This window comes from Dysidea avara, chromosome 2, assembly GCF_963678975.1.
Source record: "Dysidea avara chromosome 2, odDysAvar1.4, whole genome shotgun sequence".
NCBI classification, from domain to species: Eukaryota; Metazoa; Porifera; class Demospongiae; order Dictyoceratida; family Dysideidae; genus Dysidea; species Dysidea avara.
Genome location: NC_089273.1, coordinates 14249405 through 14265742, shown reverse-complemented (window position 1 = coordinate 14265742; position 16338 = coordinate 14249405). Strand labels below are relative to the sequence as shown.

Here is a 16338-nt window from a genome sequence, read left to right as displayed (position 1 = left end):
ATATTGGATAAATTTCACTGCTACTATTGAGACTTTGTATGGGCATTGAAACAGGTATGGTATTAGTCAGAAAACCACTTAATACATTTAATTTTCAGTCCTGAAACATATGACATAGCTTTAGTTTCTGGGGGCAGACCCCCTGCTCCATGATCCATATACCACTCTTGTTGCATTGAAAATGGAAATTTCACTCGGCTTTGCCTCATGAATTTTTACCCATTTTCAGTGCAACACTTGTGGTAGTTATCCCAAATTTCATTGCTACCCATGCTATTGCTAGTACAATTATCTTAATAATACTACTTTCTAAGTGGACTAAGAGTTGTAGATAAGTGACAGTCAGTAGTTCAGTTACCTAACTATATTTTATTAGCCTAAAGAATATTATATGGCATACACAAGACCATGTGCATTTCATTCACAAAATGTTCTTAGCAGGCTAAATGTTCCCATTAATGGGATTGCTAGTTTTCATACTCAGCAACTATGGAGGATTAATAGTGTTTTGTGTGGTGACTGTTCTATTAGAGTATTTAACTAACTGCTCTATTAGAGTATCTTGATCTTGTTAAAACAGGCGCGTGCCTGGTTTACTGAAATAGTTTTCATAAAAGTGTTTGTGTGTGTGTGTATGTGTGTGTGAGTGTGAGTGTGTGAGTGTGTGTGCCTATCTACATATGTACGCACCCACGTGAGCACAATCGTTAAACAATAGTAGAAGCAGCTTTTACATAAAAGCGAAACGAAGTCTGTATTAAACTTCTGTAAAGGTGAACTTTGCTCTGAGGTGGTTCTTTTCGGCGCATTGAAATACGGGTGTGGCGACTTTCCTCAGATTTTGTAAACTACCTTCCCTTTGAGGTTTTCAGGCGTTTAACAACTGAAAAACAACGTTGCAGGCCTCGTACGCTACTAGGAATAGCTTATTGCTTCGAGTTGAAAGGGGGCGTATCCGTTATGTACGCGAAGGAAAATGAAGAGCAGCTTTGAGGCTTTGTCGAGAAAATTTGAGGGAAAAACATGATAGTCAAACTATAAAACAGTTTAGAAGATATTTCTGTGCGTAATATATTGGTGAAAGCAGTTAGTTTAACAAGCGATTCCCCTCGCGCATTCAAATACCCAATTACTTTCTGCCACAATCCACAAGCACAAGACAATACCACCCACTCAGACTCATACTGCCAGCAGCCAACACCACCAAAATCTAATACCAAATGAATTATTTTTACAGAACTATTAAAGAATGGAACAATCCACCCTCCTTATGCTATGACAAAGACTTTGTAATAAATGCTGTGACACACTCTAGCTAGTTATCTGTAAATATCCCAAAACCATTTTTATAGCTCTTTTTTTCTTCATTGGATGTAATCAGCATTTTGCTACCTTCCAATTATCATAATCATGATCAAATCATGATCATAATCCTTAGCAGTGCATAGCAACGTAATTGAACAAATTACAAAAATTTCATGAATTATGAAATACGAGAAGTAGCTAATAATAAACTACCCTATTGTAAAATAGTAATACATAGTTGGTTAATTCATAGTAACATTGATTAATTCCAGGTAAGGCCATACCTATTTGAAAAATTGTTGCTTGGATTTTTTAAAGGAAAAGTTAGGGTTTGTAGGTCGAAAAAAAATTTTAAAAATGTTCATATTAAAAAAAAAACCATTCCATTGTTGACAACGAATTGTACGAGAGTACACAACAGCTATAACAGATAACCACACATTAGCCGCCATTTCAGCTACAAGTCCGCCAACATCACGTGATTGTTAATCACATGAGGTTTTTTGGTCTTTGATTAAAAGAGGGCCGGTCGGGTCCGAGCAACAACTTTTCAAATAGGTATGGCCTAAGTTAGCTAGCTGCACGGTGCATGGTTTTTAGAAGTAGCACAACATCAACTTGTTTTAAATGTTTTTTGAAGGAGGGCACTTGCCCCCCTCCCCCCGGACCCGCCACTGCCATGGTATGTACCCCCTTACCAAATCTTGCTTCTGTATGCCACTCTGTGGTGTCAAATTGTAATACCCTAAGAATGATTATGATGCACTTTTTAACTTTTAACACACACCAGAGTTTGAATGACACCTCATACAGGCTCTGCCTTCTGTGTATAGGTGGACCAATACCAGTATCGGATCGGATCAGATCGGATCGGTATCGGTAGTATGAGGTTCAGATACCACCAGTAGATACTCACTACTTCTATTAAACCATCTCTAGCTACGTTTCGAGTAGTTGGGCTAGTAAAGTAGCGAAAAAAACCTTTGTTACTCTTTTCCAAGTGTTGCTACAATTGTTCCGTTTGTATTTTAATATATTAGAGCACGTTAATCCTGTGTAATTAAATGACAGTGCAGTTGCTTCTCAAAGAATAAGGTTTTGACTACTTGGCTTGCTTTTTAATGAAAAAGTTTGGCTGCAAGGCTGTAACAAACACTGTAGATAGAGATTTCCAACTAAATTAAATAATTATTTCATACATTCATTGGTATGACAAATATTGTGCATTGTTTCAGGGTCATTTTAGTGCAAACCCCACCTCAATCAGTGGTTCCTATCAAAAGATATAAGGAAAAGAAGTTGACAGTGTGATGATTTTTGTGTACAGCATTTTCAATGCTTTTTATGTATATTGCATGGCACCAAACACAATATTCAAAGTGTCATAAATCTAGATAGGAAACTAATATCGACATGAAATTTTCACCACGTATCTATTTTATGAAGAACAGCATATGAACTAAGTAAAACCTCTCAAAAGTGACCACTTCTTTGTAGACTGACCACTCAGAATATTACATGAATAAAGCAAGTGATTCAGATAAAACTGTGTGTATTGTGTAATACTAAGTATACACTGGTACCTAATGCATTTTCAGGGATAACTAACTAGTAATATTTTATAACATGGCAAGTACTGGCATCACAAGTCACAATTAACACATACTTCGGAAACATGACAATCAATAACACAATGTAAGAGCAACATTATTTTTAAAATAGATTTGTTGGACATTGCTCAGCTTTATTTGTCACATTGTAAGCACTAAGGATGATAATTATTATATAACACAATGACATCACTATACTACAAAGAGAAATTATAAATAGTTTCTGATCAAAATTATAATCATCGAAGCTGCTATAAAATGGATCAAAACAACAGTAAATATACACCAGAATATAACAACAGGTAAGTGTGAAGCCATGTAAGGTTGGTATCACATGCCAGTCTCCACTTTTGAAAAGATTATGCTCAACCTTGAACCTTATTTTGCAATTCCGCGCAAGACAACAAACTGCTCACCTTCAAACTATACTTGCATCGATGCAGGAGGATGCCTTGAAGCCCAGGGTGATTGTAAGGCTGAATTCTGAGCAGTGTTAGATGGCGATTTACCTTTAAAAGGGCCATATTTCCATCGTAATCCAACATCAGTCATCCTCCAATCAAAAAACACATGGAAAAATCGAAATCAGCATATACGGTTTGCTCAGAACCACTTTCTTCGTCCTCATCAGCAACAGATTCACGCGGAAGCACTCGAAAACTTCGGCTATCACAGGTGCCACCTATGGTGCCACATTCTTCCAATTAGAATTACGTACGCAATTATTTGTATGGGCTCCCAATGGGGATTTTTATTTCTCAAACTTTGATTTGCTGTATTTCAATAAATACCGCATGGATTTTAATCCAGTAAAGTGCATTACAAAGTACGAAGCATTGGCTACCATTTGCTTGAACGGCAGCTTGTGAAACGTTTATTGAAAGTGTATAATTTAAGTAGCAAAAATATGTGTGAAAAATTGGTAGGTTGGAAATCGCTACTGTAGAATTATCGGCCTACCACGCAATTAATTACCTAATCTGTTTAGACAATGGATATTCTGAAACTTGATTGAACTGAGACCAATCAAACTGAATAATTACCGTGATATTTTAATAGCTAGCTATGTATCACAACAGTAAAATTTCTTAATAAAATCGTCTAGGCTTCAATGCTTAGTATCGGTATCGGTATCGGCAGATAATTTCAGTACAAATACTCGTATCGGAAGTATTGGTAAAAAGTGGTATCGGTCCATCTCTACTTCTGTGTACGCCCTCCAGTGCCTAACTGGTAAAGAGGATAAGAATAAGAAAATGATATGACTCAGTCACTGGAAATGTTAATCTGTACGTAATCTATACACAAGTTTGCTTATTTGTGTATAATAACAGATGTGCACAATAGTATGCATTGAATATGTTACTATTGCTAATAGTCTTACAGCAGTTTTCTTCATCAGCACCATCTAAACAAGAAGTATACCCACTGCATACTGCAGAAAAACTTAGGCATCTAGCTCCACCATCACAATAAAATCCGTAACCATCACTGCATTCATTGCCACCTAAAAATTTTAATTTGACAATTATTTCAGGCATAAGAGTAAGAATTACATTTAGTTACATAAATTACTAAGAATAAAATGACATTATAATTGTGTGGCCAAAGAAGACAATGGATAAACATTGACATTAAAACAGTGTTCTTCCTTAACCTATCTATATACAGGGTAGAACTGCTTATGTTGAAATCAGCCTGTAGAGTAGTTACTGTAAATAAATTGGCTCATAAACAGGTCCTGTTGCTGGAGAGGGTAGAACTAATGCTAACAGTTCTATAAATGTCTACAAATTGAAATTTGAAGTGTAAATGCCTGGAACTTCCAATATTTATTGATGGAGAAGCTGGAAAGGTATGCTGGTAATCTTAAGAGTAAATAAATAAAATTATATAAATTTTCTAAAACGAGTTCAGCTTTAAGATTTTACAGCACAGTGGCAAAACCAGTTTGATTAAAATACTTTCACAAATTGTTAGCCGAGATTAGTTTACTGTTCTTTCCAGGGGCGGATACAGGGGGGTCAAAGGGGGCTCTTCACCCCCACCAAAAAATTTTTAGTATATCAAGATCGAGATACTCTAATAGAGCAGTCACTCTAATAAAACAGTCACAATATTAGAACAGTGTGTAGTGACCTATTTAAGGATTTTTATGTACTTTATCAGCTATAAATGCGTAGTTGGTGAGGTGGGCAGCTATTGTCAGCTGGCTGTGACCTTCTTTTTTTTGACAATGTAGTGCCTCAGTTCGTTTTTGACCCCCCCCCCCCCTTCCCTTTCCATAAGTCTGGATCCACCCCTGGTCCTTTCATTGATCTTAAAGGCATTAAAGGGCTTGATGACTGCTCTATTAGAGTAGACTACTCTATTACAGTGCATTGCATGATCTTCAGCATGCACCTAGTGCCTTGACTCAAACTGTTTGTCTGTCTCATATATCTTCACAAAAACTGACACTTATGTACAGTGACAAAACTATTTTTAGCAGCAACAAAATACTTTGAAGAATGAGAGGGGAATGGATATTTACCCATAGTTGACAGTGAATGAACTGTGCAGATATGTTTTTGGCTCTATAGCTAGTCAAACTTAAATTCATGCAGTATACACTTAGAAAAAAATCACACTGCTTGTTCTAGAAATTGAAGAGAGTGTTTCTGTGGAAACGTTGGTGTTAGTGAATGGGGCTCAGAAGGGACCATGTGAAGCCCACTCAGCATGTGTAGCATATCAATAAAATCAAGAAAATGTACGATCAAATAAAACTATTGCTTGCACTATGTGTGGATGCATATTTCTGAGTAATGCTGCTGCAACACTTTAAAATGTATTTGTATGTAATATACTCTGCATTTGATTATAGCTACAGGCCTACAGCCATAATTATTCACATAATTATAGTGACTGCCTACTGATGAAAGGTTAAATGTAAATTGCTATAATAGATCTAGCATACATTTTCTGGTTTATGCAAAATTTGCATATCTTCGTTTTTGTGTTGGGAATATTATTCTGCTAAATTTGGCAATATTGGGGTATCAACACATTATCAATTTTGGTAGAATTATATCTATGAACTCATAATCAATTAGCTCATTGCTCTTTATAAAAGGAGGAGTACATTTATTGCCACATTTTGTAGCTTTTGAGAACATCTTGAGTAGCCAAAAGTGTTTTTTGGCAATTTAAAGAATCTAATAAAGTTTTCAGTTTTAGAAACTATTAGATTAGCCAAAAGTGGAAACATTTCATTGCCTAAATTGGCAATTTGTGAGCAGCCATTAATTGCTAACTCTGGTGGCAATTTTGAGGTGTCAAACATTGCCATTATAAGTAAGCTAGATTCCACAATTGATTAGTTCATTGTTATATTTATAAAAGGATGAGTACACTTAATTCCAGAATTGGTAGCTTTTTGAACACAATCTTGCAGTTTTTCAAGCTGCCAAATTTGGAACTATGATCAATTTGCAGTTTTGGAAGCTTAAAAACTATTGGAATGCTTAAAATTCCCAAAATTTACAACTTGAAAATTGCCAAAAGTGGAAACTTTTGGTTGCCAGAAAATGGCAATTTCTGAGCAGTCCAATAGTTTTCAAAATTGGACTTGTGACATACTTGCATTTCTACCTTCTACATGACAGCCATTGAACAGCCAGACAATGGAACAACACAAAGTGGACAACTAGTTTTAAATAGGTGAGTAACTTATAGCCCTAAATACTTAACTTAATATATTAACTTATTTTCTGTCCCAATAGCAAAGTACTGTAATTTAGTACAAAATTTTAGCACTAAAAAATTGGATCCCACAATTGCAATTTTCTGATGCTGTGTGTAAAGCACAGTAATGTATGAACAACATTCCAATGGCTATTAGCCCACCCTATATAGACGTCACTATCAATAATCAGATACTGATGCACAAAAGAGCAGGGTGAGTGCTCTGTAGTTCCTTCACCTATATCAGGTGAATATATCACCTATACCTTGGGTTGTACATACACACTTAGCCCTCAGGCCTGCAACCCTCATGCTTCATGTGTGTGGCCATGGTAGCTATAACTATTACTTGGAAATAGAATTGGCTATGATGATCTTGAAGAATAAAAGGCAAAATCCAAATATGGATAAAACTACGTACTTAGCTAATAAAGATGACAATTGAGTGGTACACAATGCATTACTTTACTCTATATAGCTAGTGGAATGCGAAAAGCTATAGATATCAATGGTGGATCCAGGATGGGGCATTTGGGGCAAATGCCCCCCCCCCTTCAAGAAATTGCATACAAGATCGAGATACTCTAATAGAGCAGTCAATTACTCTAATAAAGCAGTCACAATGTTCATGAGGCAGTGCAGCTTACTTATGAAGCTATAAATAGGATTTTATTTTACATAACATACGTGATATAATATATTATTTGGTAAAGGATAACTAGCTATTATTGCTTTGACCTTTTTTTTTTTTTGCTCTTCAACTTTTTTTCAGCAAGGTGCCCCCCCTCTTTCCAGACTCTGGATCCACCCCTGGATATCACAAAATTGAGGCACTTTTAGAAAGCTGTTACAGTACCAAAGGGATTAATTTTCCACACATAGGTATCTGTATAGTACATATGTAAATTGAACACTTGAACTTTGTACTATTCTTTGATACAGCTTGCTATTAATCTGACTTTTACAATGATACAGTTCTGTCACAATTTACCAAAGTCAGCATTTTTACCAGCTTGTGTAAGTTTAACACTATTCCGCATGAGTATACATGTATTGCATTAATGCACAGCTTTGAAACTGCTGAATATATATTAGTGGCATAACCCCAAACATGCCATCTGTTGGCTAGTGATGGCTTACATACTAAGAGCAGCATTAATATTATGTGTGACACATACCAAGTTTGACTGGCTGGTTCAGGTTTGGTTGCTAAAAGTGGTTCAGGGTATATACCTTATATTTTACCAATTAAAACATCCAGTCAGGCCAATTTCTGATAACAAACAAATCTTTCATTTACTTGTCAACCTTTTAGAAAACTTTTACTAATTAGAAAATCAAATTCTTCAATTTATCAACAAAAACTGATAAACTTTTTTTGAGACTACTACAAATGACAGTTAATTATGATAATCACTAACCACACATTTCCTCATCACTGCCATCTCTACAGTTATCATATCCATTACATACTTGAGATGGAGAAATACATCTCCCAGTTACCTTGCATCTGAAATAGCCATCATATGGACATCTCCTTTGTAGACCTGGTGATACAAGATACTGTAAATTTACATGTATACATTCACTGTCTAAAAATAACACATGGAGTTTTATTTATCATTTGAGAAATGATTTCTCATTCTTTTAAATCTGGATAATAAACTGTATAAATCAGTGTATTTTAGTACATCAACTGGATGGACCTACATATACACTGCATGTGTATAACTTGACAAAGCTAAAAAAACAATAATAGGACATCACAAGACAAATGCAGTAGGAAAAATAAAACACTATTCAAAATATAAATATCAGCAATTTATTATATGGACATCTACAAAGATTTTATGATCTGAGAAAACTTATCTCACAGACCTCAATTCAGCAATTAGGCAATAAAAACTTAATCTCTTCAAATGTGTAGCCAGCTGTGTATATTGTAGCTAGATATATAAGAGAAGACAACTATTATCAAAAAACAAAGGTACAAACACTATAGACTATGCACAGTCTCAAACAAGAGTTGTCACAACATTTTTGTGGGAAACGTTTGAGCAAAAGCATCCATTATAAAGCACAAAACACTATTAGTTACACACAAGCACTATAACAATAGTTACACAATGAAACTGTTTTATAAACATTGTACACCTGTTCTAATTTCATACACAATGTTTTGTTAACCAGATGACCGATACATTGTTATATTGTTGATTCTCTGTGACTAGCTAAATGGATTTAAATGTTGCCAGAATCATTGATTATTGTTGTATGTAAAGTTAGATAATTATTATTGATGTGATTATTTTTATAAGTGTAGAGCGATCTTAGATTCAAAGGACAGGTAATGTCTTCAATGTGTGTACATTTACAAATTTCCTTATTGACAGATGACATTACATTACATATCATCCTAAACTTCTTCTCGTCTGTTATGCATCAACTCATTATTAAAAGTATCTGTGCATGTACATAGACAGTATTTGTGACATTAAAAGTACACTTTAGTACACTTTAGTAACATTTTAATTTTGTCATACAGAACCAAACTGGGACAGCTCATTTCGTAATAGGCATCCTTCTCATTGCGTTGGTAATATTAAATGTAAGTAAGCTCCTCCATTGTCATATTTTCTATAATTATTTGTCTTAAGGTTTGCAGTAACGTTACACTATACTTATGGAATAAATTTATAAGTAATAGTTGTAACATGGGCACAATGGGATTGTTAATGGGATTAATGGGATTGTGCTATAATGAGCACAATCCCCATTAAGTTATGTTGACAGTGTAACTTGTGACAATATGTGCAACCAGATTTGCAGAAAGGGGTCTTCCACACCACAACTTAGTATTCAAGAAACAATCAAGTCTGACATTTTCACCCCCACTATGTAGTACACTTTGTGCCTTGGGAGGAGTTCAAAAATGAGTACAGTTTTTATGTTTGCATAAATAATGCTGAAAATTATGAATGACCTCTAAATTTGTTAATTATCCTAGTGTCAAAGACTGAGTTCACCATAATACTTGAGGTCAACAAGAGATATAGACCACAGACATGTGTAAAATTGTCCAAAAACTGCAATCATAATACAGTAATTATTATGAAGATAACAGTAGGTGATCGGATCAAGCTTCCACACATATCCAATTCTTTGACTTTTTCCATTTGTAACGTAACAACTCAGTACACTGTTAACCCACAATTTTCACAAAACCCTTTCACAGCATTATGCACTAAAAGGTTAAAATTTAAAAGCGATAGCATACTCCTACATTGAGTAAAGCTTTAAAGTCTCAAATCTGGATGTGTGTGCGGAAGCCTAGTTTTGCCAAATCCAGTCACAAATTTTGTACTACAGTGCTTGCTGAAGTAAGCATAACAATATAATTATCTCTCTAATAAAATTGATAACAAGTATTCACAAATAAAATTATCATTCACTAAATCTTTAATAGAAAGTACGTATCAGCAACACTTAGCTAACAATTCTTACAGAAAGTATTTTCATAGTCGGCTGTAACATCCATGATCCAAACTTCTATCACAATCACACAAAAAGCTGTCACAAAGAGCATCTTGCTGATTTTATTCAACCTTTACAAGTTGTTTAAACAGTGCAACAGTTCACTAAATTAACTATTTTAATTCAATATTCAACTGTGTTTGACTGGTGAAAGGCTGTTGTTTTAATTATGAACTTATAGACCACGTGACTGCATATCCAGCAAGGATGAATGAAATTAATTATGTAGTGTACTACAAAGACACTGTCTCCAGGGTATTCTATGCATGAGATTTGATAATGGTTCTCTATCTATTGAATCAAGTGTATAATATGCTATACAAACACTTTGTAGCATAATTATGTATTATTATGATGCAGTCTTTTGCATTGCCCATCCTTAATTTCACACAAATCATTTGTGTGATGTTTATCTACTGCATAAGAGCCATACTTATTTCACTGATTCAAGCAAATCTGTTAACCCGATGGCTCATCTTCTATAACTATATAACTGTATGTATACGTTTTTCATTCAGTATGCATGTGACGGCAAAAAAGTGTCAAATATCCTTAAAATTATGCCTTCAATTGGTGCATATTTGGTTATACAAACCATTTTAGAACATGTTGCACTATGCTACTGTTACTAATAGTTTCTGCTGTTGCATGATGCTCTATATTATTATGATGTTAGAAACATCCATGTTATTCTAAGATCATGTGCATATAAAACTACACATGTTTACAGTATATTACAATGCAGTACATTGAAAGTCGTTAAGAATGTTGGTGATAGAAGTTTAATATACAACTAGAAAGTGAATATTAAATGATTGTCTTGAATCAACATGACAATATAACTACATGATGTACATTTCTATTGTATGGTCATTGTTTAGGTAAATGTGTAACAGCTAGTCATGTGTTTGTGAGTGCTTGTGTTGTTTTGCATAGATCTGAATGCCATCATTGTGAGACAGTTCAGTAGTTTGTATGTATTTCACATGCACTGATCAGTGAACGTCTGGCTTTGCACAACTGATCAGTGAGTGGTTGACAACTCATAAGATTGCATGAACAGGGATTTTACTTGGAACAAAATGAAATAACATGAAAAAATATTTTGGGCATTGCTTATGTACAGTAGCTCACATTTTAGTGTAGCTCATTACACTCACATGCCATTGCAAACTGTAGAATAATTAGTTTGGTTCAATGGAATTTGCATTATAATAATCAAAATTGTTCCTTTTGAAGAACTTGAGACTTGTAACATCAGTCTAATTTGCATGGTATACGGTATCTATTCACTAACTTACACAGTGCACATACATGAAGGCTGGCCTTAGGAATAGGGACATTTATAGTCAACTAGCTGACTAATACCAACTAGGGTCTCAGGATTTAGAAAGCTCCATCTAGGGCATAATGCATGTGTGCATGTCAGTTAGTTAGTCTAATGCATGTACTATTGTACTTTGCACAGCACAATTGATGGCAATGAGCTAACATGGATAGCTACTGGCTTTAATAAAGGAAGCTGGACTATTCAGCACTCCAGTTTGTTTCAGTACTTTTTTATCAATCTCCTATGGTCCCTACTCTAGTTGAAAATTCCAATTTTTGTGTACTTATAAACTCAGCTAAGCTAATTCATCATTGAGAAGCCATGTGCTTGGGTTTGGCTTCTCTATTTAGATGGCAATTTATTTAACTGCCTTGCTTAAATAAACTATATATATATATTCAACTAATAATACGTCATTTAGCTTGAAGCCATGTGCATGAATTTGGCTTCTCTAATTAATTTGATGATAAACCATTCAACTGATGTCAAGTTTTACAAAGTTACATGTGTATATGGCATAGCTAGCCCACACAGATAACTGATAAGTTACATAGTAGCATATATGTAGAAAGGGAATATTTAATGTACACAATGGTAGCAATAACAGTATTCCTTTCCTATTCAGTGATTGTTTGTGAACTTTGCATTGAACAAGACAATAGTGCCAAGCATGAAGTTGGGTGAATGGATGGGTAAGGTTGTCTTAAATAAAAGCCATTTGTACACACAGTTGTATTTCTTGTCCAGTTCCCTCTGCAAAAATAGCTACCATTCTAAAACTAATTCATCCAGATATATGTGTAGCACTTGAGCTGCGTAAAAATTGTGTCACCTTCTGTAGACATTGAATCTGTGTTACAGTAGCTCAACCTAATGTACCACTCTTAATATTAAATTAGTTCAACAACACCAGCAATAACTATTAGTACACTAGTAAAACATGACATTAACATTATGAGGCCTATGGTCAATGGATATATAAAGTACTACATATTGATGACATGTCTTTTTCTTGAATTATCATGAAGGCTAGACAATGATTCCAATGGAAGAAACTGCAGCAAGCAACAAACCAATTATCCCAATTGACTTGGTAGTAATAGCTCCAGAAGTTTCACTGATCTACACAATGGCAAGAACAAGGTATACATATATTTGGAAGTGAGCTGATTAAGTTCCACAGTTATTCTCTTTTATTTATTAACAAAAATGATTTCAAAGCACATAAAATTTTACTTTTCTGGATGTTTGTTCTGTTGTATAACTAATAATGGTTCAATGATTTACAAAATTTCTGGTCATCAACACATACACACAGTACTATACCATAATGGATTCAAGCTCCATGCTTTAAGCAAGATACCTTACAGTTTGAATTGTGTGCAATTGAATAGTAGACATACAAAATAGCACTATACATACATGTACATACCCCAACAGTACATAATCCTGGGCCTTCTACATCACACAGTGAAAATATACCCATGTCACCAGTGGGTGCAGTCTGCAGTTCTTCAGTCAAGCTGAAAAAAAAGAGACTGTATGGCACAGTGTATTGTCACACGTAATGCCTCACAGTGTCATATTGTTGCTCAGGCATGCAAGGTATTCAAGGGGCCCTTTACCCCTTTCAGGCTGGGGCCTGGGGTAAAATTCCCAGTTGCCCCCTCATGGGTGGCCTTGGTTGTGTCAAGTTAATTGATCTATCTTAACAAAGTATAGAACACGTAATGGATTCAGGAAGTTTTATTCTTTCATTAAGTATACATATTGCTGACTATAATTCTTGGACATTAACAAATGTACCAGGTGTAATTTCAAGAGATTAATTGGTCTACATTACTATTTAATACTCAACTTACAAGCTGTATTCCATTAAACCACGTGCACAGCATCCAGCCATGTCAGTGAAGTTACCAATAACCTGTAAAGTAGTAAATAGTAAGCTCAGGTATAGTGCATACATGAATGCACTGTACTAAATGAAAAAAAAAATTCTAAGCATGTTACCGTGTTTATGCAATGAGAATAAACTTCAGCATAAATTAGCATAATATGATTGCAAAACCTATTGGTTCATCTGTGTTTTTCACTTCAAAAGTGATGGCTTGACACTGAAGGTGTAGTAAGATATTTTTGGATATACGTATATAGGAGACACCGTACCAGGTGATTGTAAAGTTACATATGTAGGTACAACATTGTGCAAGATACATTCAGCACGCAAAGCAGGAAAATCTGAAAATATTTTAGCCTTCTAAAATCAATTCTGAGGGAAATTATTGTTCTATTGGAGCAACTGATCATGACTGTTCTATTAGGATCAGAAAGTCAATAAAGGGACTCCAGCACCCCCTCCCCCATGCTGCTATACCTATGGTAATATTCATGTAAACATTATTATATACTCACATAGCCACACTCCTCTGAACACTGGGAAGATGTATCCACAGAGTTGCAAGCTCCTGCATCACGCTATATATACATATTATTAAGAAAATAACATTGTGGTAATAAATGATGCCTTTAATTAGTTTGTACTTACAAATGAACTGAGAAGCATTTGATATTCATCAGAGCGTAGGAAATTTAAACAACGTGTTGCACCTCCACCATGAGAACAGGCTAAATCATATATTAACATATCTCGTGGTCGCTGATCCTGTAAGAAAAATTATGTAAAATTAGCCATGGTATCAATTCTATGATACACGGCTATATGTCGTGTACTGGAGTTAACCTGACTGTGCAAATAATTGCTGGAGAACTCAGCATAATTACAGTGGCTGCCAGCCTGCCACTCTACAGTTCACATAAATTAAGCTACAGTGCTGTCACAGAGCTACAACATATTTAAGCTTTGTGCAGTAACTTGCACTGGTGACTATTGGAATACGTACTGCTACTTAGAATTAAATATTAGTAGGTTAGGCATAATGCATTTGATCTACTCACTTCTTCAACACATTGGTTCAAAACTGCAGTAGCAAGATTTATGCAATTTCTGGTACAAACAGATGACAGGGATTGTTCATCAACCATTGTACTTAAACCACTCACTACCAAGGAGATTTCCAATACAGCATTACCACATCTCTCTGACTGGAATAGTCTTGTTTGAGCATTGATGCATGCTGCTGTGATGACTTGTGTCCCTGCAGTCGAACTCTCCTGTCCTACAACTGTGGTAACCAGCTGTCCAGAGAGAATTGCAAGCACCAGAAGTTTCCACAGATACATACTGTCTAATATAAGAACAGTGACTCTGCTAACGCACAGAAAAATGAACTCCAGCCGATGACTGCTGCACCTTTCAGTTGATGTTTTATACCCTCAAAAGTGTAACCTGCAAGGTTTCTAGCTTAAAAGTGACTACTACTATAATTTTGTACATACAAACACTTGTACTTTACAGACAAAATTACCCTATTTGCCTTGGCAATTGTGAATGAGCACCATATGTGTTTATACAAGAACTGTTATAACAGTATGTATTGAAATATGCTGATCATGTATTAAAGTGTAATGTACAATATTTACAAGATACAAAAAGAAAAGATTAAGATCATTTCAGCAAACAATATTTAAAAAGCAATAATCTACTGATGTTTCAGCCACTTTTCAGCTTTAAATTTTTATTTAAATATGTATTCCCTGTTTCATACAGTATGTTGCTAACCCAATCTTATCTGTTAGCAGTGTCATCTATAACATCCATGTTTGCTGTGCAAATGCCATCAACACCTTAAACAGTATAACATTTAATTAATAACAATGTGGAGCTTCTGTGTCTAACAATGTTAGGTTTACTAACCTGGTCTACATTACAAGCACCTATTAAGGTGTGGCCTGGTAGGTTTTCTTGTAAAGAAGGGACTTCCATAGTTCTTACTTGAGACAAGTAAAACTTGTTTTTGATAAGATTGTATGTACTGGGATTTCCTGTATGTGTTTCATAGATACAAAAACTGTGACTGGCCTTCCATGTTTGCAAGAATGTACAAGGGTTTCAACTAAATTTGTGAGAATGGCAAGCACAACATATGTACAGTATTTCTCCACATGTGCTAAAGGGTAACTAGCCATGACCACCAGCATAAAAAGATTAATGTTCAGTTTTACTTACCATTACAGTTAAAGTTATGGGCAATCATGCTAGTTAGTATAACCAGGTTCTCTCTACACATATGCTTCTACACATGTGCACATTAAAAGCTAATCTGTTTTATGAATCAATTTCAAAATAGTTTAAACTCACATACAGTATAATAGTGCATACCTAAGATACCTTATGATACAGAGAGGAGGTATATAGACTTTACTAAGCAACTAAGCAGAATAATTATACTTTCATTCTGTAATAGCTTCAAAGTTTTTAGTATTCTTCGTGTAGTACAGCATACTATGTGACAGGATTTGCAAAAAGGGATCTTCCTCCACACACATCCAAATCTTTAAATTTGGAAGACCATACCTTAGTGTTCAAGAAACATAATTGTAAACCTGAAATGTTACCCATTCATCACTTTATGTCTGTGTGAAATTCTGACCAAAGTTCAAGTCAATTATAGCTTTTCCCTAGCTGAAGTTATGAATTGGTAAATTGGATGTGTGCGGAAGACCCCTTTTTCCAAATCTGGTTGCATATGTTCAATTTTCTCCATAACAATATAGTAAGCCTCAGTGAAATTCAAAATGAATCCATGTGAAGTTAACTACATACAGTTACGTACCTAACAAGCATAACAATCACAAAATGTATTCTGATTAAACTAAAAGGTTTCAAGTACATCTATAGTATTAGTCCAAAATAGTTGCATTGTACATGACTGT

General features: G+C 34.9%; 2 protein-coding genes across 2 annotated transcripts in view; both read right to left on the bottom strand.

Moving 5' to 3' along the window:
* The window catches only part of LOC136246676 (low-density lipoprotein receptor-related protein 1B-like), a 63366-nt gene extending 53078 nt beyond the window's left edge, over nt 1–10288 (bottom strand). Inside the window, exons 1-3 of the mRNA XM_066038224.1 lie at nt 10146–10288; nt 8063–8188; nt 4300–4422 (exon numbers count right to left, since the gene is read on the bottom strand). Of these exons, the coding sequence (XP_065894296.1) occupies nt 4300–4422; nt 8063–8188; nt 10146–10227 (331 nt within the window). The 5' untranslated portion in view covers nt 10228–10288. The remainder of the gene's footprint in view (nt 1–4299; nt 4423–8062; nt 8189–10145) is intronic.
* Nucleotides 10289–12412: 2124 nt separating this feature from the next.
* LOC136243377 (uncharacterized) lies at nt 12413–14891 on the bottom strand. The gene is made up of 6 exons (XM_066034896.1): nt 14461–14891; nt 14051–14167; nt 13918–13980; nt 13368–13429; nt 12938–13028; nt 12413–12627 (listed from the first exon to the last, which is right to left on the bottom strand). The coding sequence occupies exons 1-6, from the start codon at nt 14743–14745 to the stop codon at nt 12535–12537; spliced, it is 711 nt and encodes a 236-aa protein (XP_065890968.1). The 5' UTR covers nt 14746–14891; the 3' UTR covers nt 12413–12534.
* Nucleotides 14892–16338: the final 1447 nt, after the last annotated feature.